This window comes from Telmatherina bonti (genome assembly GCF_933228915.1).
Source record: "Telmatherina bonti genome assembly, chromosome: 9".
NCBI lineage: Eukaryota > Metazoa > Chordata > Actinopteri > Atheriniformes > Telmatherinidae > Telmatherina > Telmatherina bonti.
Window position 1 is genome coordinate 11317450 of NC_136627.1, and position 25343 is coordinate 11342792.

General features: G+C 40.3%; 1 protein-coding gene across 2 annotated transcripts; it reads left to right on the forward strand.

Annotated features, from left to right (window-relative positions):
- Positions 1-6373: 6373 nt before the first annotated feature.
- On the forward strand, positions 6374-25037 carry LOC306760453 (period circadian protein homolog 2-like). 2 transcript variants are annotated; one of them, XM_079246291.1, is made up of 22 exons: positions 6374-6492; positions 11212-11780; positions 13800-13892; positions 14117-14271; positions 14427-14548; positions 15263-15464; positions 16044-16095; positions 16632-16774; positions 17554-17632; positions 17753-17859; positions 17962-18115; positions 18202-18310; positions 18389-18656; positions 18956-19115; positions 19207-19343; positions 19456-19662; positions 19777-20031; positions 20192-21258; positions 21360-21579; positions 21669-21900; positions 21996-22146; positions 22242-25037. In XM_079246291.1, exons 2-22 carry the CDS (start codon positions 11326-11328, stop codon positions 22395-22397), a joined length of 4524 nt encoding a protein of 1507 aa, XP_079102417.1. In that variant the 5' UTR covers positions 6374-6492; positions 11212-11325; the 3' UTR covers positions 22398-25037. The 2 variants fall into 2 exon arrangements, with proteins under 2 accessions (XP_079102417.1, XP_079102418.1); XM_079246292.1 differs by having other exon boundaries at positions 19783-20031.
- Positions 25038-25343: the final 306 nt, after the last annotated feature.

Below are 25343 nucleotides of genomic sequence, written 5' to 3' on the forward strand. Positions count from 1 at the left end.
TTGTCAAATGTACAGCTTCTATTGTTTTGCTGATTATTGTTTTCATAGGAGTTTTATTAAAGTTATTTTCCACTTTGCTGCATTTCCGCCTGTGCTTGCTTTTCTTGCTCTGCTCTGTGTGTGGGATGTGTGAATGTGCGCCCACCTGGGGCAGGAGCGTGGATGCTAGTTTCTGCTGTAAGAGCTCGGATGAGTTTTTATTGATTTCAGGACAGAAATATAATCAGAGATTTCTTTGCCTGATGCATTTGCAAGAGAGTATTTTTGGAAAAAGGTTTACAGCCAAACTGAAGGTGGTAGATGTGCTGCTCTTGACCAGCAGGAGCAAATGGTGTTCTAACATTAGTTTAATAAAAGCATAGTTATTTTGAAGTTTGCAGCATAGAAAAGTCTATTTGTAACCAGAACATGCAACAATAAAACCTGGTATTAATTAGTTTATATTTTTTTAAAAACCCAACACAATGTCTTCATTTTTGTTTGTTTTTTAAGATCTCTTTCTGATCACAGTTCCACTTCCCATCAGGATGTTGGACACACAACAGTATCAGACATTAATCCTTTCATGCATAGTGGCCATATAGTGAACACTTATTTACAAGCTTGTTTTTCTTGCGTATTCATGAATGAAGATGGTATTTTTGTAAATGAACCACTTCAGTGAATGTTAGTGGGTCATCCCATACGTTTCCACTCACTGGAGAATAAATAAATATATGAAACAATTGAAAATAATGTAATTAGGCAAGTTTGCCATAAATAGTGATAAATAGGAAAAGAAAACGATACAGCTATATTTTCTAAAGATTTACATAATTATAATTATTTACTTTATAAATGTTTTATAGAAAACACTAAAATAAATCATGATAAATGCTAAATATCACTAATAAATGAAAAAAGTATTGCATGTGTCTGTAGAGGTAAAATACTGTATTTAAAAAATGTTGCATTGTTTTTTTATTAGCTCATGCATGAAAGGGTTAACAGGTTAGTGGATCAGAGGAAGAGAAAAACAGTGGGAAACAATCAAAGAAAATTATTTACATATCACTGCTGTCCGTTTACTTAAGTAAAAATAATTTATTAATGAACCAGTAAAAAAGAAAAACACATCTGTAAAAAAAGATCATTCCTATTTTATTGTAAATCATATGACGTCCATGGCAGGAAAGCCGGAGAAGCATCAACAGGCACAGGTGCTTCCAGCTTACTGCTGCTTGTCAGCACATACTCACTGACCAGGTTGGAAGTCCTTCTTGCTCTGACTCTCATCATTGGATCCCTCCACAGACTCTACATTGGATAAGTTGGGACTCTAGCTCGTTCACTCCTAAACATTATTATTTTTGTCGACTAACCTTTGCTGTGCTTTGGGTCATTTTCATGCTAAAATGTTTCTCTAGACTTATGGCTGTTCAGAATCTTAATGAAGTCCTCTTTTTTTTTTCCATTTAGCCATATACTTTGATTAGGTTGGCTGGCCTAATGGTTGAAAAACACCCTCAAAGCACTGTTTACACCACCATGCTTCAGTGTTATAATTGTGTTCTTGTGGGTTAATTTTTCATTTTCTATGACAAATGGAGGCTACATTCCCATGGCTACATAACGCCTCTTTTTTTTTCCATCTGATCACAAAACAGAAGACCAGAAGTCTTCTTTATTTTCGGGAGGAGATTTTGAAAAGACCAAGCAGGCCTTGATGTGCCTTGGTTGGGGAAGTTGCATCCTCCTTGATCCATATTTGTGGAATCCAGCAGCATTCAGCATCTGTTAGACTGTGCCTTGAAATGCTGCCAGCAATGTGCTTCAGGATGGCCTTGGTAGTGATCCTTGGATTCTTTGGCCTCTACCACCATCAGCCTTGCCAGTGCAGGTGTCACCTTTGACTTTCTACAACATCCTCTGATTTTTTTCCCATAGTGTGAAACAGATTGCATTTCATAATCATATTTATATTTATATGGTATTTATCTTAGAACAGCTTGTAATACTTTGAACAGTGGCCATTAAACCTATATATGGCGTTCTAACCCTCTCCTAATTTGTAAGCAGCCACAATGCACTCTTGCAGGCCCTCATTACGCTCATTTTAGCCATTACTTGCCAGAATCCACCTGCACAGCGCTGCTGCTTTTCATCTGTTGTGTTGATGCAAACAGCTGTTCTCAGTCGATCAGGGTAATACTTTAGAGCAGCATGGAGGACAATGGTATAAACCCTGAAAATGTTCCCATTGACTGGTAATTTACATTGGGTAGGCATATTTTGGACATGTAAGTTAAGCATATGTATTGTTACTTTTTCACTAAAGTCTGTGACACTTATTTTATATACATCAATCTTAAAAAAAACAAAAGCCTGAAAGTCTGAATTTGCCAGGAATATGAATAATTTTAAGCTATAGCTGGAGATGATTGAAGTTTTTTGCCTTACGACATTATCATGCTGGAAATAACCATCAGAAGATAATACTCTGTGGTAATAAAAGGACAGACATAAGTGGGAACAATACTGGTAAGCTAAGAAACTATGTTAGTACTACAGGACCCAAACATTACACCACCAGCAGCCTGGCCTGCTGAGTCAGGCACTATGGTGAGATCGTATTCTGCATATCTTTATTGCAACCATTAGTTATTCAAGTTCCTGTTGGCTTTCTTTCATTTCAAACCAGTCTGCCCATTCTCCTCTCACATCAACAGGACATTTCGGTCAGACAGCTGCTGCTCACTCCCAGACCAATCTGTGTGAACCAGAGAGATGGTTGTGTGTGAAAATCCCAATGGATCAGCAGTTTCTGAAACACTCGTGCTACAAATGGTCACTTGAACGCCTTTTCTTCCTCATTCTGACGCCTGGTTTGATCTCCATCAAGTTGTCTTTGCCATCTATACATGGATAAATGTGTTGAGTTGCTAACGTGTGATTGGCTGATTAGATATTGGCATTAACAAGGTATTGAACATCTGGCATTTGGTTTTGGAATCCTGAAGTTTTTACTGTTATGATACAAAGGCTTCACAAAATCCATATATTCTAGCTTGCTAGTCGTCGTCAAGCCTACGTTCAGCCCTCCATGGGATTTCTACACTGAGCATCAGAACTGGACCACGGGAAAAGATGGTCCAGTGTGATGAATTACTTTTCTGCTTATATCATGGATGAGAAGGTGTATCTGAGTTTATTATCTTAGAAATATGTATCAGCTCAAATGTTCTTCAGAAGTTTTTATATAAAAAATATGTAAGAAGCTGCCATGTACATTCCCACATATCAGTGTTTCTCCTCCACACCAGTACAGATTAAATTGAAAAAGGTTATCTAGTACCGTTTTACTGATTATAAAGCTACATTATGTGCAGACTCTTTATCTGAGCCGTTTCTTGTAAGCATAACTTGGACAATGAAATACTTTTCACTCTGTAGAAAAAGTATTTCCCTCCAGTGATCATCATTTATTCATTCCTGTCACTCATAGCTATAGTCCTTGCTCAGTGTAAACTATCTACATGCAGTATACAGTTACATAACACGCTGAGCAAAGCTGTCTTGCATTGGAATTGTGGACACAGCGGTGGATTGACCTTTTACAGGGTGAAAAGGCAAAGAGAAAATATCAGTCTATGAGAAAGACAATCACATGAATTATATCAGTTAATTGGGATGAACCAGCAAACCTCACCTCTGTTATAGAGGGCTAAAGAATTAGAGCCATGTGAGAATAATTGACCAAGATGCAGGAAGGAATTACAAAGTTGATGATCTGAACTTTCTAAATAATTGACAAGTCTGACCAATCCTCTGTATAAGTAGTGTTTTCTTAGACATTCTTCGTCGTTTGTCATCTTATCATTGTAGATTAGCTAAAAGAAAGAAGTTTTTTTTTTTAACAAAGCATGTTGAAAATATGTTGAGTTTTGTATCCATATGCACACAAATTTAAAGAATATTTAAAAACTATTTATTTTTTCTTTTTGAGAAGTATTCATCATTCATTTTGTTTTTTAAAAGAGCTTTACAACAATCCGAAATAGGTCATGGCTTGAAAAACTTAGATTTGCACAGTTTATCTCTTTCTGATTGGCAGATCTGTCATGTTCATTTAGACAAGATGGGAAGGATTATTATCTCTGCAAACAATAACGTGGTCCGGGGTTTGGATGCGTTACTGTCACAGAAGCACAAAAAAAGCAAATGCTGATTTGTTTCCACTAAAAATAAACCATAAACACAGCACATGTGTTATGAGTTAAGGGGATTGTCAAACCTTCTGAAACAATCCGACATATCTGGATCACCTGTATCATAACATAATTCCCTAATCAGTTACAATCCAATCTAAAATTCATAACACTTTTTTTTTTTTTTTTTTTTAACACACTTGTGTTGAGGGTGAACAGATTATACCATTTTAACTCTTTTATGCATATGTTACTGGTCGTTCTGCGGCCTCATTTTGTATCATCTCTGTTAAAACTGGTTTTATTCCACGTCCCACTCCCTTCATCTGTCTGTTGATAATTACTGCCATTTATTTTCCTGGAAGCAAAATACATTGGATTGCAGGAAAATGAGTTATGAGTAACTTACTCATTTTTCAGGTTTTTTTTTTTTTTTTTTAGCATGTGGAGAAATGTTTGTCCGGAGCAAAGAAATAAAATTCCCCAGTAAATCTCATGCACTACATTTACCATGATGCAATGGTGAGGGTTTGTCTTCCTGGTTTTCGTCAGCGCTTTAAAACCTTATAGTTCAAAGTATAAAATACCGACTGCATCAATAAAATGCGCAATATTATAGCATCATTATTCAAACTGTAAACTATGTATGACATTTTGATATTTGGCGTATTTGTTTTACATTTTGAGGATTTCTGCTTATGTAATCACGTTATTTGTGACCACTACAGAACTATTGTGCTTAAAAGCCTCCCACATGGTGACTCACAGTTGTTTAGGGAATTCCACCCACTTGTAAGGTGATCCAGGCTGCTGCATCCAGCAAATGAGGTGTGCTGTTTTAAAACAGGGTGGTGAATTGCGTGATTCATGAATCAGTCCCACACTGCCACCTTTTCAAACCAATGGCCCATCCATCCACCTACACTAACTAGACAAGATTGCAAAAGATGTGCGTGGATCTTCAGCGGGTTGGGGTGGGGCAGTGAGGAGAGGAAGGTTCCTGAAAACACAAATCATTCACTCCCAACATGCCTGCTAAAGCCTCACTACAGATTTTTGACGGTATCAGACTCGAGTGTATCCTTTTGAAGTGTTAGACTGAAAAAAAAATGGGTGGATGAGGGAGATTGTCACTTGTCCTGCTGAGTGGCGCTGAGCATTATCAGGCAAACAGCAGGGGCTGTTGTGACTAGGCTGCCTCCTCAGCAGTGGGGGGAGTGTGTGGCTGCCACTTGAAACTGGCACTTAACAGAACTCCAAAAAGCCAAGCTGAGCTATTCTGTTGAGGTTCTTGGCTCGAGGAGGGAAAATTTGTTGTTGTGGCTACATTACCAGACCTATGAAAGGGCACAGTTTGTGCTTTCAGTCACACAAACTGCTTGGCACAAAGCGCATAGTCCGGCTTATAATAGATGTTCAACAAAAAAATAAAGTCTGGTGTTTCTAACATGCGATTATGCAATCCAGTAGTGGGAGATAAACGTGATTTCTAGAAATACTTTCCAAGAAATGATAAGCCAAAATACTATGGCTGTTGGTTGCACGAATGTGGTTTTCGGTGCAAACAACTTGCATCTGTCTATGGATGTGCATCTTTTCAAACAGTGAAGCAGATGTGACGCAAATCTTTATGGAAAAGTACCGCGCTATCCCACCCAAAGTTCAATCTATATCCCGGCTTTTTCGTTACGACTCTATCACATTTCCGTGTCTCTTTAGATTTGTAACATCACTCCACTTGGACAGTTTTGACAGCGACTTGTCCCATTCTGTGGGTTTGTTCGACACCACACAGTGACGTGAATACTTCGCTTTTCTCCGAGCTGCTTCCTCGCGCATTTCACATTTATGTAATTTCCAAACTGGATACGTTGTTAGGAACTCTATTAGTCTGTATAATCGTTACCGCACCCGCTCGTACAACCCACGATTGACACACAACATGAGATTACACGTGCAGTGAATAACTTCTTTATATAAAACGATGGACAGCACTGTGCACCAATCAGCTTCTGTAGTTGCTGTTCCGTAACACTCTCCACGGAAACCTCTTGCTACCAGCCAATCAGCTGGTGCTGGAGGAGGAGTCTAAATTGAGGTCGCGCAGGGAGCCTTCCCATTGGCTAGTGGACGATTGCCGGAGAAAGCCGGGGAGGAACCCACGGCTAGTGTGTCAACCAGTCTGAAGCCCATCTCCCATTGAGGAATACTGGATGTAATGGTTCTATGTTTTATTCACCGCCCGGCTCGGCATTTGCTTTGTGTCTGGACGAACAGAAAGACGATTTTTATTCGGACCTCACAGGTTGGTTATTTTCTTTTTAAACATTTTAGCTAAAGTAGGAATGAATACTCGAATGCAAAAAATAAGTTGCATAACGAAATCCCAATTTGCGCATGCGCGAAAATCGTGATTGCTCTACTTATTGTACTTTTATAACTAATAAATACCGGTAGGAGTTTTCTGTCCGTTCACATAGGAAGTAGAACTGCAGCTTTTGTCAAATGTGTCGTTTGTTGGTAAGCTTAGCTCATTTTTCGATGCGTTTTTCGCGAAATGGCTACTTTTACATAACTGTGTCAGTGTACCGTGCACTGGATTGCAGGTCAACGTGTGTGGATTTTGAATAGCAGGTCAATGGGAGCTGAGGGGGGAGGGATGTTAATTCTCTTTTAAAATAAACTTTTTTTTTATTTTTAGTTTTAAACTGTATTTGTTTTAATTTAACCATTAATAAATAGAAGCTTTTGAAGAATAAAAAAATATAATTATATAATAAGAATAGTTTCAGTTCATACCAGTAACAATTTGTCTTGCAAGGGCTCAGGAGGCATTGGTAAAAATTTCTATGCCACAGTCTTGCATGTATATTCTTTAGTAACTGCTTTCGTTTACAATAATAGTTAGACTAATGCAGTTTGTGTTTGTCATTGAAATGATTTAAACAAATATGTTGGAATTACAGGGAAATTGGTTTAATTCAATATGGTTGCTGTTTAAGGTCCTCATTTCATACAGAGACCTGCTTGAAACCCATACAATTTGACATAAAACTGTTGGCCCCTATCTGACTCTACCTGCGAATATTAAGTCAAAATTAATTTTCACATTAAATGTATGATCCAGATATGGATGTATGGGAAGAAGAGGTAGACATTAGACTGATTTTGACACTTATTCATGGCAGAAATGTGGCCTCCATATTGCCACATAGCATGTAACAGAGCTTGCCAGTAAGACAGAGAGATTAAGTCAATTTTAGATGCAATGTCGGAATATTACATGTTAAATTTGTGTGTATGACCAAGTTATAATAACAGATTTTGTGAGGATGATGTCATCTTAATTAAATACTGAGGTAATCTTTTACATGATATGGCATGAAAATACTCATAACTAATCTGTTATCCCATAAATGTCAAATCTTTGTCAGTATTCTGTTATCTAGTAAAATGGGACGAATATTTTCCCACTTTTGAATTTTAGTTTTGAATGAGCACTAACACATTAAAATCAAAAGATAACATAGTGCTTTTACCAATGTTAATGTTATGTTTGTCTCAAATTTCATGAATGAATGCACTGGAGAGTAGTGGGTCAGAAGAAAAAACATGTGGTTTTATGAAACAGGGCTATCAGCTTTGCGCTGCACAAATCCATGTGACTGGAGCAGGGTTGTATAATGTCGGAGATCTGTGCTAATGTGTTGGCTCTTTCAGCGCTCACTCTGACACAGGGCTCAGCTAGAAGCGGAGGCAGCTCACTTTCATTAAGTCATTCTTCTGTGTTCTTTTAAAATTTAAACCATTTTGTGAATGTAGTATCTTTTGGGAAGAGTTTGGATTTTGAGGGAAAGAGGCATTGCTCTTGGAATATTCTGACATTTTGGTGGTTCTTGTGATGCTCAATGAGGAAGATCTCTCTGGTGAGTCCAGATCTATAATGTAAGCACTATTTGTGTTTTAAATTCATAGGAATGCGAACCATGTTCAGATTTGATTTTGGTTATATTTTACCTGTATCCAAAGTTGTGGAGAGCAACTTGATAACAGACTTTACTGATACTGCAAGATTTATGGTTTATTTCGATTTTGTCTATTTGCTAAGATAAGAAATAAACTACTCAGAGATAATCACTGAAAAGCGTTTCATATCAAGTTAACCTAGTTTATATTTCTTGCATACTTTGTTGACTGACTGAAGGTCTCAGTAAAAGTAAAAATAAAAATAAGCTTTGCTCTATTGTTAGCAGTCATTCTTATTATATAAAGATATTGTGGGTTTTTTCCATTTATTTCTTAGCCGAACCCCTCTTCTCCAAGACTTTCTTTTTTCCCTTTAGATGATGTCATATTAACCTGTTGTCACTCCTCTCTCTCACCTCATTGGCCATCAGCAGCAGCCAATAGAAAGTCCTGTGAGACGGCTCGGTTACTCTAATAGTTAAATTTGATAGTGGGTCATCTCCAGACGTTGTAGTGAATAGGTGGGCTGTTTAACAGTCTGTTATGGGTTGGTTTTATTTTTGGTACATCTTTTAAAATGAACAACTTCCTTTAAAATGTAGAAGTTACATAAAGCTACTTTATGTAACTAAGAAGAAATACCGGAGAGGTTGGTGAATGTGCATGCTTACATAAATAGCTGCAATCTGATAGTAGACAGCAGGAAAAATGGTGATTTTATGGGGGGGGGGGGGGTTGGCTTCAGTACCTGCTGCTAGTATTTCCTGTTTAACGGACATAAATAGCACAAGCTATTGATTCTGTTATGGAGGGTGGAGGAGGCTGTAAAGATTAGGAAAAGTTTCTGCTTTTGTATTTTTATCAGATGTCTTTAAGAAAGCAGATATTCTCTAATACATAATCCTATAAATAGGAATAAAATGTAATGTTTAGACTTTTCATAAGCAAGTAAAAAAAATGTTTTCATTAGCATTCCCGCTAATTCTGCTATCAAACTGTGTCTGAACTAAAACTTGTACTGGTTAGTTAAGGACTCTAAAATGCGAGGTCATAAAAATAGATGTGTATAAACAGTTTTATAGTGCTCATGAACTCTGTGGCCTTTTCTTTTGAACATGCTGACTCTGTTTTCTGAGGTCTTAATGAAATCTGTTTGACATGGTTCGGTCGAAATACCACCAGAGACAGTAGAACAGCACCCTTTGTCTTCGTGGCTCTTATTGTAGCATCTGGATTTTAAGCTTGGATTTAGACTCGTGGCTCAACTCCTCATTCTACCATGCTAATTTAAATGTTGACACCAGTCACATTCAATAGGACTATTTCACTCACTCTAGCACCCAATGACATATTTCCATACAACCAGCTTTCAAAAAATACACAAATTACAGTTTTATTCTCAAGTACTTCCTTTATTTTATCTGCAGCTCAATCTCAGACAGATGGCACTGATAAGTCCTTGATGCAGTCCTTGTTTGGAAACCATAAATAGAAGCATGATGGACAGCTGCCAGTTAATCAATGAGAGAAAATCACATTAAGAACGGGTTTTTAAACATGGGACATTTCCCTGATATCTATAGGTCTGTTTCTGTAACGCCCCTGCAATGGACTGGCGACCTGTCCAGGGTGTACCGTGCCTTTTGCCCAAAGACTGCTGGGATAGGCTCCAGCTTCTCCGCGACCCCTATTCGGACTAAGAGGGTCGGCTGATGAATGAATGTTTCTGTCACGCCTCATTGCAACAGTGCACTGCTCCTCCTGGATTTCACATTCAAGATCCAAAACACTGAGCAGTTATAATTGTTAGCTTCTCATTAAAAGGAACTGACTGAATATACAGAATTTGACTCCTTTCATCAGCTGTGATCCTACTTGTTTGCTCTGCCCCTTAGTTAGTAATACCCATTTATTTAGCCTAATAAGCTGGGGCTTATATTTGAAAGCCCTGATGGAGCAGCTTAAGGGGCTCTCTTAATTAGAATTAGTGCTCTGACTATACGTTTTTGTATTGATTTGATTTAGATTTTTTTGGGTGCTGATTCAATTTAAATTGCGATTCTCACAATTCTTCAATATTGCTGATTTGTGTAGATTAAAAACAAAATAAATGTATAAAGCTTATTTTTTTGCTCGTCGTTTTTTTTTTTTTATTTAAGTTAGGGAAAAAACAACCCAGTAGCCAGACCATCATTCTGCTGCTATAATGCCGAGTAAAAAAAATCAATAAAAACAATAAAAATGACAAAAATTTTATAATGCATTATTTTTCTTTGTTTGGAAAAAAAATCAATTTTTTTTAAACAGCAAAAAAAAATCCCAATTTTTGATTTTTCGATTCAATTTTCCCTACTTAGAATATAAGACTTTTCAGTAGGTATATATTATATATAATATAAGGCTTTTCAATAGGACTGGAATATTAAGTTATTGTGTGATTAAATAAATTTAAAAGTTGATAAATGTATTGGCCAAGCTTAACCTACGAGACCATGTTGTTAAGTTGTGTTACATTTCTGAGCTAGTATTCACTTTAGACTCTTGAAGAAGTTTTTTCCATGGCAGGAGGAAACCTGACATTTTCTGTCCAGATATACGTTCTCAGGCTTTCCATACAAGTTAGATCCTTTCCCGCCATGCCTTTTAAGCCGCGTTTTCACCTCTGAAGAGTTCTCTTTGAAAATTCGAGATAGATCACAGTCGTCAGGGGTCTTAGATCCCCCTGGAAAGGGCAAACAACTGTCTGGTCACTGTACAGTCCATTTGAAAGCTAGGTGGCTGAAGCCTTAGTGCATGTGTGTATAAGTGCATGCTTGTGTGTGTGAAAACTAGTTCACTTTCAGCTGTGTGCGCTTTCAGATATGGTTGACTTTTAGCAATGCTGTGATAGACGGCTGGCTGATCAGATCAAAGTGTGGTTTTGATGGTTTGTCTTAATCTATATTGATTACTTCTAATATTAGGACTGTGTTGTTTTACTATTGATCTGCTTTCAGTTGAAGAGTCCTGTATTGTAAAGGGTTTTATGAGTAATGTCACTTGTCTCCCCCCTCCCCAGATTGTGGTCTAGCTTCTCAGACTTCAGCAGCTTTTGTTCCAGTGCTATGCACTTCATGGCATCGCCATGTGGAAGATGACCTAATTTCACATCCTTTGACCTTTGGCCCAACCCATGTCTGAGGACAGTGATCCAAAACACTACAGATACCCAACTCTGGACGGGCGTGAACGGACCCGTGAAAGGGTAGGCTTCCAAGCTGAGGTAGAGCAGAGCCCTCCCTGTGGCTCTATGAGCCAACTTCACCGCATGGCCAGCAGTTACAACAAAAACTGTGGCGGACAGGATGGGGTAGAACTTGACCCCCAGTTAGGACTGGCGTCTGAAGGGAGTGACAGCAGCCATGAGCACCAAGCATCGCTGGGATCCCCCCATGACGACAGGAAGCGACAACGGACTCCTTTACACGAGGATGTAGAGATGGGAGGCAGCGGTTCGAGTGGGAGTGGAACAGAATCCCATGGCAACGAGTCACATGGCAATGAGTCCCACGGCAATGAATCTGTGGGCAGCTCAAATGGCAATGGAAAGGATTCCGCTCTTATGGAGTCTTCAGGGAGTAACAAGAGGTGAGATCCCATTAAATGCACTGAATCATCTGAATCATTTTAAACGATTCAGATGATTTGATTATTTTTATTCTCCTTCCTCCACTGTGGGGGTCTGGACCCCCTAGGTCACGGAAGTAAGGTTAAGTGGAGTTGGCAAAAGGTTATTTTTTTCTTGTTTCTGTCATGGGTAACTGAGTCATTCTCACAGTTGGTTGGTGAGTGTTTAATGGAGAGAAAAGCAGTAGGACCTTTGATGGACTGGCAACCTGTACAGAGTGTGCCCTGCCTCTCGCCCAATGGTTGCTCGGATTGATCCAGCTTCCCCAAGACTCTTCAATGGACTAGGTCCATTGAAGAGTCTACTTTTCCTGATTATGATTAACAAAATCAGGCAAACACAGCTGGAAGAGATTCCAAGACACTTATTGTCTCCAAAACAAGTTGAGAAGTAAATGTTATACAAGCTCTTCAAATAATCTGATTTTTTTTTTCTATTTTTATACACATTTTCATTTGCAGGCATCATAAAATAAAGTGTGATCTGGAATAATCAGGTAACACTCTGTTAGCTTTTTGGAGATTATAATGAAGTTCAAGACATGTTATGAAATATAATTGGAGTTCTCTCTTCTGGTGAAATTTGGGGTACTTGGTTTTGCTAATTCACCACATGCCGTTCAGACATGTGAGACTGCTAATGATATGCCCCCCACATTACTTTGGCTATTGTCTAAAGAAACTGGCACATTAACTGCTGGTTGAATGTTACATAAACAGTGTTAATGGTTACTCCATCTTCATTCACATCATTGAGGGGGAGCGTTGAATACTTCACAAATAAAACAGCACTGACACAAAACAGGTTGAAATGTGTAAAATTCACCTTCAGTTTATCCCTATACAAGGAGGTGACAGGGGGGGTTCAGATGCTCTGCACTTGGAAAAAAGCTGACCTGCAGGTTGAAAAATGAAATCAACATAAAATTGTCACAAAAGGAAGTTCCTTTTATGACCTGAAGAGCAGGATCCAAAAGCAAGTAGAGTCCAGATCCATCCATCTGGCTTGTAGTTCTGGTTCCAAAACTGCAAGAAACACTCATGTTACATTAACATACTCAAAACCCAGGACAAAAACAGCTTCAAGTTCTTCAGAAAACACTGAGGTAACAGAAGGTCAATTATTTTTCTATTCATTTATTTAATAGACACAGTCAGCTAAAGTCCTGTAGTGGCTATACCTGCTCTGTCCTATAGAGGGTGGTAGAGAGTTCAGAGCACCAGCAGGAATCGGTGGAGGGGGTCATCCTGGACAGGTCCGGAGTCCATCCCAGGTTTTACATAATCTAGCATACATGTGTTTTAGCCTCCAGAGAAACCAGAGAAGGCTCTCCAAGCTGTAGCTGGCTCCAGTTTAGGAAGATTTTGTTGTTGTTGTTGTGGTTTTGGAGCCACTGTGCTTAATATAAATGGATCAGTAGTTGAAAAATATTCAAGGTAGATGTTTTATTATTGCTCACTACATTGGATTAATATCAAAATAGCATACATCCAAATAAATAATATGTTATGTATTTGTAAGTATAGTCAATATGTCATTAGAAAGATAAGAATATGATAAGACTTTGTTTTGGATTGAAAAAGTTAATCTAATTGGTTGAATTTGCAGTAATTAGTGATGATGTCCAGGGTGCTTTTTCTTAAATGCTTTTTTTTTATTGAAGAAGTTAAATTATTTTCTAAAAACTTTTTGTCCTTTAGCCTCCAAACTGGTTGTGAAATCAGAAATTGTTTGCAAGTTTGCTCCTATTGCAGATGGCTTTGACAACATCTAATGTTTCATCATAATCCCTGAACAGCAGATTGCACGAAGCAAAAATCAAATGCATAAAGTAAAAGAAACTTGGTATCTTTGTAGGAAGGGCAACATTTTAGAACCATTGTTTGCTTCTTTTAGCAGAGATCATACTTGTGACTTTGACTCAAACATACCTGTTTTATCGTGCTTCGGTTAACATGACATGTTTTTGGTGGTTACAGCTCCAACTCCCACAGCCCCTCTCCACCAAGCAGCTCCAACGCCTTCAGTTTGGTGAGCTCCGAGCAAGACAACCCTTCAACCAGTGGCTGCAGGTTAGTTTACAGCACCATCAGTACCATATGCAACATTTTTGGACAATGTTTGTTTCTACTTCCATGCAATTCTAGAAAGCTCTTGTGTGAATCGTACTGTTAACCATTCCTCTGTGGTAGCTACCCCCCCCACCCCCCATTCTGCTCCCCATGCAGAGTGTGACATCACTGGTGAGACCTTGTCATTTTGACACACGTGTATCTGTCTCTGTTGCACCCCACAGCAGCGAAGAGTCAGCCAAGGCTAAGACTCAGAAGGAGCTCTTCAAGACTCTCAAGGAGCTGAAGATGCATTTACCTTCAGAAAAGAGGAGCAAGGGCAAATCCAACACTGTCAGCACGCTCAAATATGCGCTGCGATGTATCAAGCAGGTGAAAGGTAAGACTCGGCGGCTATGGCTTTGTTTTCATACACATCCCAGTATCAGCAGTTGTACATTTTGAGAATAGGTCACATTATTTGAACATAAATAAGATGTGTTTGAAAGTGATGTGAGCTGATGCCTGCATTGACCTGCTGTTTTGCTTTTGCAGCCAATGAGGAATACTACCAGATGCTTATGATAAATGACAGCCAGCCACCAGGGTTTGATGTATCATCTTACACCATTGAGGAAATCAACACTATCACTTCAGAGTACACCCTCAAAAACACTGTAAGTACAACCATCCTTTATCTCAGATCACAGCGGTTGTTCAGATATTTAGGTTTAACAGCCAACCAACATACAGTTTATTAGTTTATACATGATACCAAATAAGTTTCCTTTTGATTGACGGTTAGGTAAAAGCAGGATGCGCCACAAACAGGTCGCCTGTCTATCAAAGGACAAACATAAAAACTAGACATGTTAATGTTTAAACTAATGACTTTGATTAGTGGGGAGAAGTCACAGCCCCCTGAAATTCCACACTAGCACTGGTTGAGGCCTTTTATTAATACAGACTCTTCAGAAAGGCCTCAGCTTTTACACTGTAAGAACTCAGCCTTAAAAAACAAGAAAATAATATACAAAAATTAGGTAAATGTTGCTTAAAAAAGATCAATTATCTGCCAACAGAACAAGAAAATTTGGCTTGTCTAGACTTCCCAGAACAAGAAAAAAATACCCTTAAAACAAGAGGAATTCTCTGGCATAAAAACTAAGAATTATCTTACCTTTTTTAAAAAAAAAAAAAAAAAAAAGGAAAAGTGTATTAAATTTAAGATTTTTAATCTTAGATTTGCAGTGCAGTCAAGCTCACATCATGACACAGAAGTACTAACCAGGGCACCATCAAACTTTACCACTCAGTAGGTGATTTATTGATATATGTGCTGGAGCAAGTTAACACTTATTTCCCCTTTCATAAAATCTTTTTACCTGTAGGATATATTTGCTGTAGCTGTTTCCCTCATCACCGGGAAGATTGTTTACATTTCGGATCAAGCAGCGTCCATCTTGAACTGTAAACAGGAAGTGTTCAAAAATGCCAAGTTTGTGGAGTTCTTGACGCCGCAGGACGTCAGTGTCTTCTACAGCTTCACCACACCTTACCGCCTGCCCTCGTGGAGCATGTGCACTGGAGCAGGTACAGGCCATCACTGGATTCTTAATTCTATTTCATTTTATCATCATCACAGGTTCAGACGGTAGATTTCCGTCTCTCAAAACTGTGCACGTTGCAAATCCACATGAAACGTAACCCATATCACCCATACATGAATCTATTTATCTATTTTTCACCCTTGCACACACATGCTTGGAAACACTTTGCACATATTTCATTAACATGCTCAGTCACACATTGATGAATGCACACCCACTCACATGCAACTGTCGCATATTGGCTGGAAATTCAGTCACATCTTGTGTCAAGCAGAAAATCCATGTTTTTTGGGTTGTTTTTTTTTTTTTAAGGAAAAACTGAACACTTACATGCAAAGCAACACAAAAACTCTCCAGTTACATCTTCAGTTTAAATGTTATTATTATCAAAAAGTGGAGAATTCTTCTCTTTTGTTTTTTTTTGTTTTTTTTTAGATTTTGTGTCTTTTAACTTTTGCTGTTAAGCTGTCTGTCTTTGTTTTGGAAATTGTTGGATTGGAAACAGTGGAACTAATTAATCTGGTTGTATATTCATCACACTTTCTTCCCATCTCTTACTCAGAGTCATCTCCCACGGAGTGCATGCAGGAGAAATCCTTCTTTTGCCGCATCAGGTGAGTGATATTGGCCAAGCCCTTCTTTCCTGCTCAAACCAGCTTTGTGAGAGCTGAAGGGAGGGAGGATGCTTGAACTGCAGCTCCATCTAGTGGCCAGATGACGAGTAACCACCCACATTAACAACAAAGAACTTTAGTTGACAGGTTTTGTTTTTTTTTTACACAATTTAGTCTAACAAAATATGAAAAACTTTTTACTCACGTGATATCATGACAGATATTAATCAAAATGCCATCTTAGGCTTGTTGTAATTTTTCATTTATCCTAAGATTTATTACTTATTCAGTAAGACCAAACTAACAAAGCATAAAACCAGAGGTCAGTAGTTTCAGTGATAATGACAGTAATATTTTAAGTTATTTAGCGTTCTAAGTCTCTGTTAAGTCTTTGACAGTAAACAGACAAAGACATCTAATTGGTTATGGCTACAAGGGGAACATTGTTGGTGGTTATTGAGATAAATGTAGAAATTTACTGAATGTGAAATTTAGGAAAAATGAAACACTATTACAACGGTATGTCTATGTTGCAGTGGTGGTAAGGAGCGCGAGGGGGATCTCCAGTACTACCCTTTCCGCATGACTCCGTACCTGATGAAGGTGCAGGATGCTGAGCTGGCTGAGGAGCAGTTCTGCTGCCTCCTGCTGGCTGAAAGGGTGCACTCTGGATATGAAGGTAAGAACCCTTTTTTTATTACTTTAACCATCCATTCATCCATCCATTTTCTTTGCCATTATTATTACTGTTATTATTTAATTTAATTTTATTTTCTTGCTATAATTCCTCATTTAAAAAAAAACAACTAATAATTGGATGGAAGGGAATAATTTACATATCCTCAGGCGATTTTTATATAAAGAATTAAGTCAGTTTTAATCAGCAGTAATCCACCAAAAAAAAAACATTCCTGAGGAAATATGTAATGATAAATAACTGGGTTTATTGTCTTTATGTCTGCATAATGACTAGTCAGTTAAATAATTAGAGAGCACACTAGTTGTGCATCAAGCTCTACTAGTTGTTTGGCTCAGTTATTAGCTTACCAGGTCTCATCAGCTTTATCCAAATTCTCTGGAGACATTAAACAGATAGTAAGACTTAATCTGATTAGCTGCTTTATATAATGTTTGTATGTGTGTGTGTTTATAATAGAGCTCTTGCTGTGGTAATTAGATAAGAGGCCCAGGACTTTCAGTACACAAACAATCTCTGCAGCATGTGATTATTACCAAACAATTTAATGAGACAATCAGAGTCTTCAAGCAGACTTCTTGTTGGCATTTTCTGGAAATGTGCTGGATTGAAAAATGAGTATTTCGGTTGTTTGTTTATATTTACATGTCGTATGAATTGCTTCATGTCATCTCCTGTTTATCCTTCCGAACACTGCTGTACATCCTAACAATGTGGTTTTTTTTCGTGCTCAGTAATTTTACCTCTTTGTCTTTACTCAGCCCCCAGAATCCCTCCCGACAAGCGGATCTTCACCACTACACACACACCGAACTGTGTGTTCCAAGATGTGGATGAGAGGTGTGTGGACTGTTAACTTGAGAAACCTTTACATAAGTATTTTTTCCCCTGTCACGGTGTGAATTTAAGTTTCTCTGCTGTTTTATGCTAATTTACACTAATTTATTATTCCTCCAACAGGGCTGTGCCTCTGCTGGGTTACCTCCCTCAGGACCTAATCGGGACCCCCATTCTGCTCAATCTGCACCCAAGTGACCGGCCCTTAATGCTGGCTGTACATAGAAAAAGTAAGAATACTTATTCATTTACATCTTATAATAAACAAGTTTCTGGAAAGAGTTCTAATTTGAGTGGTTCTTTAAACCTTTATGTTTCTTGTTTCTCCCCAGTTCTGCAGTATGCTGGTCAGCCCTTTGACCATTCGTCAATCCGCTTTTGTGCAAGAAACGGCGAGTACATCACCATCGACACCAGCTGGTCCAGCTTTGTCAATCCCTGGAGCCGCAAGGTCTCCTTTGTGATCGGCAGGCACAAAGTCCGCATGTGAGTATTTCCTTAGTGGTTTAGATACAGAGCTTTACGGGAGACATTTGCACAAGATGAATGATGGCGTGTCTCGGTGCGCTTAGGGGTCCTGTCAATGAAGACGTTTTTGCAGCACCAGCTTTCCATGGAGGGAAGATGATGGATTCTGACATCCAGGAAATAAGCGAGCAGATCCACAGACTGCTACTCCAAGTATGCAAATACACTTAATCTGGTTACTTGCACATGGGAAGCGTTTGTATCTTTACTTAACAGTCTTTTCTTCCTCAGCCGGTTCACAACATGGGCTCCAGTGGGTATGGTAGCCATGGCAGCAATGGCTCTCATGAGCAGCAGGTGAGCATCAGCTCGTCCAGTGAAAGCAACGGAAATATTGCAGCTGTAAGCACAGCAGAGGAAACCAGCAAGACCAAGCCCTCCAGGACGTTTCAGGAAATCTGTAAAGGAGTCCACATGCTGAAGAACCAGGACTCTCAGATCTGCCAGCGCTCCCCCTCCCCATGGTCATCCAAACACGAGCAGAGGAGGACCATGGATAGTAAGTTCAGCTCATAATGGGTTGCTCTTCCAGTCCGGAGTCTAATGAAGCATTAGAATTAGACACAAATATGGAGTTTTTCTTTACATGCACATCCATACTAATAACTCAAAATAAACAATCTCCCTCACGTTTGACTAAACAAATACAGACCTATGGGAGCACTTCCTTCTTAAAATAAGACAATCAGATGATTTGTTGTTGTTGTGGCAACAGGTACATTAACCACAACAAAATGTAGAAAAAGAAACGGTGCCGTTACGTGCGACAAAATGTGATCCTCCACCCTCTCTGTCCAGGTTCAACAGCGACTCATAGAAGTTCAGCGGTGCGTCTGAGGGAATCGTCTCCTCCGCAGCAATTCAGAGACAGCACTGCAGGCAGCATGGAGGACTTCACCTGCAAAGACCGGACTGTCTGCTCCTACCAGCAGATTAGCTGCCTCGACAGCGTCATCAGGTAAGTGCTCGCGTTTTGTGTTCATGACTGATAACACACTTGTTGCTGTATGTAATCAACTCTCTGATTTCAACCCATTTTTGGTTCTTAGGTATCTGGAGAGTTGTAATATTCCCATCACAGTGAAAAGGAAATACCAATTTTCATCAAACACTACTTCATCCAACTCGGATGATGACAAGAGGGGGTCGGAGGATGGAATGCAAGTGCCTCAGGACACACACACAGGTGTGTATCTCGACATAATCTTTTGTTTTAGAGCTTCGTCTTTTCTTTAAGCAGACCTGTAAGGACTCTCACTTATCAGCTAAGTAAAAAAATTTCTCCTCTTTTCGTCCAGATGCTTTGATGTTAGATTCTCAGCCAGGCTTGTCGAATATGAAAGCACCTAAGAAGCCTCCATCTGGGGCAGCTGCTGTAGTCGGGGGGACCCTGGCACCCCTTACTCTGCCCAGTAAGGCTGAGAGTGTTGTGTCAATCACCTCGCAATGCAGCTACAGCAGCACCATCGTCCATGTGGGAGACAAGAAGCCTCAACCAGAGTCCGGTGAGTTTTTAAGCCCGGTGGAATCCCTTACCAGAGCTAAACACATATTTTCACACACCTGTGTTAGCAAATAAAGTGTTATTGATGTTTTTGGCTTTTTTTTTTTTTTTTGAGGTGCAGAGATCATCGAGGATGTTGCAGAGAGCCCAGCGCCACCAACTCCAGTACCAGTCAGTATGGTGTCTCCACCCACCCAGGAGAAGGAGCCGTACAAGAGACTGGGACTGACGAAGCAGGTGCTAGCGGCACACACTCAGAAAGAAGAGCAGGCTTTTCTAAACCGCTGCCGAGAGCTCCGCAACGCCAGGAACTTCCAGAAGGAATGTTCCTCCTATCTGCACAAGCAGAGAGGTCCAGCCAACGCCGAAGGTAATACCTTGAACCTTGAATTTCCCCTCGGGGATAAATAAAGTATCTTTGATTTTATTTTATTTGATAAAACTAAACTTAGATCTTAAAGTTTTAGTCATCTTTATGTAAAATTTGATTAAATACAAGATCCATTTCCAATATTCTAAATTTATCTTAGAACCATCAGGACTACGAGTTGCTGCCAAACAAGGCGCCACGAGGCCAGAGACCACTGCCAAGAAGGGCAACCGCAACAGGAAGTCCAAAAAGCCACGGTTGAAGCACCCTGACTCGTCAGACAGCACTGTGTCCAACCGAAAACCCCGACCCCTCCTCCAGGGTCTCAACCAGACCTCGTGGTCTCCATCAGAAGCGTCTCAGTCAGCTTTTAATGTCTCCTACCCGACCATGGTGCCTGCATACCCGCTCTACCCACCAACACCTGCTGCTCCAGTTCAGACTACCCGCCCTGACGCCACACTTTCGGCCGGTTTTGGAGAAGGTCAGAGCACTCAAGCTCCACCCACCACCACGCCATTCCCTGCACCCATTGTTACACCTGTGGTAGCTCTGGTGCTGCCCAATTACCTGTTTCCACAAATAGGACAGTTGGGACAGATAGGTCAACTGGGAGCGGCACCAAGACCGGCTTTTTTCACCGAGCAGGCCCAGACGCAAGCTGCGTACGCCCCCCAGCAGTCGTTTCAATCCCCCCAGGCAGCTTACACCATGCAAACACAAACCTCTTTCACCAGCCAGCAGCCGTTCACTGTGCAGACCGCCTTCCCTCCCCAACAGCCATTTCAAGCTGCTCAGACCCCCTTCACAGCCCAGCAGCCTTTCCAGGCACCTCAGACTGCCTACACTACTCAGCAGCCCTTCGCTGCTCAGCCTTCTTTCACAGTGCAGACTCAGTTTGTGGCCCCGACCCCTTTCCCAGCTCAAGCCCCTTTCCCCTACACCATAACTCCCGATCTACCCAAAGCCCCCGCAGCCGAGCCCAGAGAAGGCGCAGCTTCCCGATCCTCTACCCCTGCTTCTGGAGCGCGGGAGCCCACCACGTCGCCGCCGCTGTTTGAATCCAGGTGCAGCTCGCCGCTGCAGCTCAACCTGCTGAGCATGGAGGAGGGACAGCGCTCAGTGGAGCGTCAGGACAGCGCAGCGCCACCTGCTGGAGGGCAGGCCAGCAGCACAGCTGCGGTAGAGAAGAGTGGAGGTGCAGCCAAGGCTGATAATCTCCAACAGGTGAGAGTGACAGAGAACTAACAGTGAGAGTTACTGAGTTACTCATGCACACAGCGGCACTTCCACTTCACACACTAAAACTGAAAAAATGTGTTTTTCAGGTGGAATCTGCAGGTGACGGAGCTCCTTGTGATGGTAACTCCTCATCCTGTGACCTGCTGGACATCCTGTTACAGGAACAGGAGGACTCCCACTCTGGAACTGGATCAGCCACCTCTGGCTCTATGGGCTCAGGATCAGGGTCAGGATCGGGCTCTGGTTCAGGTTCAGGCTGCAACGGCTGTCGAACCTCAGCTAGTGGAGCTTCTGGCAGCAGAACAGGTCAGCTGAGCTTTACAGGAGTTTGGCGCCGCTCATTAAACCTCATGGTTTTACTCAACTTACACCTTTCCTTATTTAACTGTTTGCAGGAAGCAGCAACACCAGCAAATACTTTGGCAGTGTTGACTCTCTGGAGCACGATCCCAAGGGGAAAACAAAAATGAGAGGAGAAGGAGGCTCTGAGAGCAGCAAGACCCAATCCAGAGTCCCAAGTCAAGGGGAAGGGGAGCATTTCATCAAATATGTTCTGCAGGAGCCACTTTGGCTGCTGATGGCCAACGCTGATGACAAAGTCATGATGACCTATCAAATGCCATCCAGGTGAGTTTACTAATGTGCTTCATGGCAATTTATAGCTGATTTTCTGAAATCAGCAGCAAACCAATGTATGTCCTTCTATATGATCTTGTAAACAGGGACATTCAGAGGGTTTTGCGAGAAGACAAAGAGAGGCTGAGGCAAATGCAGAAGAGCCAGCCTCACTTCACCTCAGAGCAGCGGCGAGAGCTGATGGAGGAACATCCCTGGATGAGGAGGGGCGGCCTGCCTGCAGCCATTAATGTGAAGGTGAGGAGCAACACACATTCAGTGTTTCTTAAAAGACAGTAACTCTGCAAAGTCTGTCGCAGCAAAGGTGACAAACTGCATGTGTGTTTGTTTAGGAGTGTGTGTACTGTGAGGATGCAGCAGCTGCACCCATCGAGGAGGACCTGCCAGACATGGACATGGGTGAGCTGGGTGAAGATGTACCCAGAGAGGGTCAGAGCACCCAGAGCCAATCAGAGCAGTCGCAACCTCAGTCGGACTCTGGCTCCTGAACATTAACATGGCCAACGGAGGGGGGCACACCCCATCCGACGTGGACCCTCATGACGCACACATACACCCACACATACACACGTTATGGATGTGTGCCTGAGCATCTTAACAAACACACAAGAAGCAGAGGTCTGTGTTACCTGTGTGATGGTTGTGAAGATGCGTGCCCCTGTTGTGTATGTACATGCGTGTGCTGGTTGCAACATGCAACCGAGGACAGTTCATAGTGTACCTTACAGCGGGCAGCAGTGCTCTGTGGGGAGGGTTTGAAGGAATGACCCAAATATATATATTTTTTTTATTATTTCGGCTGTGGACATCTAGGAACCAGTTTACTAAAACGTTTGAATTTAAGGAATGTTATTTTTGCAAAAACAGATGTCATAAAACTGCCTATAAATATCCTCATTAGGCCGCCCGGTGATGCTTTTGCAAAGCTGTGCTGCCTCTTTTTTTTTTTTTTTTTATTCTTTTCCTTGACCCACGTTCACTTTTCACATTTTAAAACCTTTCCTTCTCGGTGTACTCGTACTTTTCCCATGTGGTGGTGGCGCTCATTGGATGTGGAAGGCCAGTTCAAAAGGGCAGGCACTTGCACTTTTGTGTCGTGAATGCGTTTGAATGTCACCACTCTCTTTGGGCTTGTGTTTAAGGAATCATTGCATTCAGCAGCGTTAGCACTTAGCTTAGCGATGCGCAGAATGGTGTGTTTGCTGAGGATAACGTTTCACAACAGTGAAAATCTGATACAGAAATCTATTCGTTTAGTATATTATTTATTTTTCAGTAGGTAGTGTATGTAGAGCAGATCTTTTTAAGCTAAAGCCAAATGATTACAGCTATAGGATAATATATTTAACACTTTACAAGATTTGACAGTAAACGCTACAGGACAAGTTGATGCTAGCTTGTCCATTTCACACTATTTCCACAAATTGAGGTCCGCCTCTCCTTAAAACAACATGGATGCTATGAAGAAGCGGACATCGAAATATTTTTTTTTGTGATGAAACAATCAGAATCAGAAAATTGAGGCACATTAAGCAAAGGATTGTATTTGTAAAAACACGAGGATCAAAGCTGAAAAATTTTATATCCATTGGCTAAAGACTCCTTTTGCCTCTAATCTGTATAATTAATACAGATTTTTATCTCTTTTCTAAGAGAAAACTGTATCCATGCTGGATATTTTTCATTCTGTCAAAATGGTGCAGCACTATAGCAGAATATTACTTCTAGAACAAACCAGTAGGAATTTCTACATTATGCAAAGACTACAGGATCTACACTTGCACATCTATAAGGAAATTTTCCCCTTGTTTTTGAAAAAGAACCTATTTTTCTGGGTGGAAAAATAGAACGTAGCACTTCATGAACTGCTTTCCCAAATTTCTTTTTCTATTTTTTTTTTTTTTTTTTTTAGGTAAGGATATTAGCATATTTTGGGCGCCACACCATAAGCCTCTACAGGTGTGTGTTCAGCAATAAGGATCCATGTGTACTGTGAAAGCTGTTGTTTAGCGCAGTGTATGACTCTCAGGTCAATATTAACAATGACCATCGCATTGAAGTCTGCAGGATGGTGGGAAAACAGCAGTGTGTGTAGCAAACAAGGGGATCATACTGTGTTTCTTCGGTAAGCTACTAATGCAAGCTGTATTAGACACAAGGTGATCAAAAATGTGAACGCCGGCTCTAACGCCATTGAAACTGGGAACAACTGTGGTGCCAATGTAGAGAAACAGGGGCTTGCGAATGCAACACAAACTGGACCAAGAGCATCTCACTGACTTTTTCCTTTTTTTTTTTTTTTTTCTTGTGATCTTGTCAGTTTTTTTTTTTTTTTTGTTTTGTTTTTACTATTCTACTTTTCTATTTTTCTTGTTTTTATGTGTGTCTGTGTTATTTTATTGTGTGATGAAGATAAAAGCTTTTGAGCGCCATCCAGGACAAACCCTACCTCTAATAAATCCCAGGCCATACTGTAACCAGATCATAGTGTGCATACTTTAGGTTTTTCCAAACACAGCGGACAGAGTGGTCAGACTCTTAAATGATTCCTGCAAGTGACGGACCAGTGTGTGTGTGTGCTCTTTCTGTCTGCTTTCGGATTCTATGACTGAATGAATGAATGCACAAAGAGTACAGTCACCTGTCACCACCTTTAGCTGTTGCAGTTGATCTTTGTCTTTTATTGAGTGCTGTGCAAAATGTTTCCATTCGGCCTCCAATATTTACCTGTTTATATACGCAGAGGAACCCAGAATTTCATTTTTCTTTAAAAAAAAAAAAAAAAAAAAAAAATTGTGGAAACAGGCTGTTCATCATGCTGAGTTTGTCCTGGTTTTTTTTTTTTTTTTGTTATTTTTTTCTGTTTGGTTTTGTTTTCCATCTTTTAAGGCTGTGCAAGTAGGAAAAACATTTTTAAACAAGTTACACACTGGCTGAGTTTTTGAGGCGCCCTGCTCTGTAAAGCCATACACACGGTACTGGCACAGGATTTTGTGTGTGGTCATGTAAATTTGTGTCATTGCCTCTGTATGAGTCTGCAGTATATTAAACTAGCACAGTTTTGTGCATTTTGTAGCCGAGAAAATGTGTTGTTTAAAACCAAGAAACAATGTTGTAATAAAACTGAAGTGATATAACCAGTCTGACTTGTTTGACTCCTAAACAATAATATTTCCTTTCCATTTAACTGCAGCTGAATTGTTAGAATTATAAAAGATAACAATCAACATGAAAAGTAGGTTATCATACCATCTCAAAGCATCTTTAAGGACTTCATCTGTGATATTTATGTAATGTCTGTTAGGAAGCTCTGTAAAACTTCAAGAATCCACCGCAGATGTTTTCTAAACAGGATGTTGGTCTCATCAAGAAGTTTCATTGTGGGGAAAATGTGGGGATATTTCAAGAAATCAAAAAGTGACTTTTATTGCAAG

What these genes read in the sequence shown, in the direction of transcription:
- LOC306760453 (XM_079246291.1), top strand. Translation starts at nt 11,326, where the DNA reads ATGTCTGAGGACAGTGATCCAAAACACTACAGATACCCAACTCTGGAC. An exon ending in GCCTCAGGACACACACACAG is followed by an intron (nt 19,344 to 19,455) that starts GTGTGTATCTCG and finishes CTTTTCGTCCAG; the next exon opens with ATGCTTTGATGTTAGATTCT. An exon ending in CTGCAGCCATTAATGTGAAG is followed by an intron (nt 22,147 to 22,241) that starts GTGAGGAGCAAC and finishes GTGTTTGTTTAG; the next exon opens with GAGTGTGTGTACTGTGAGGA.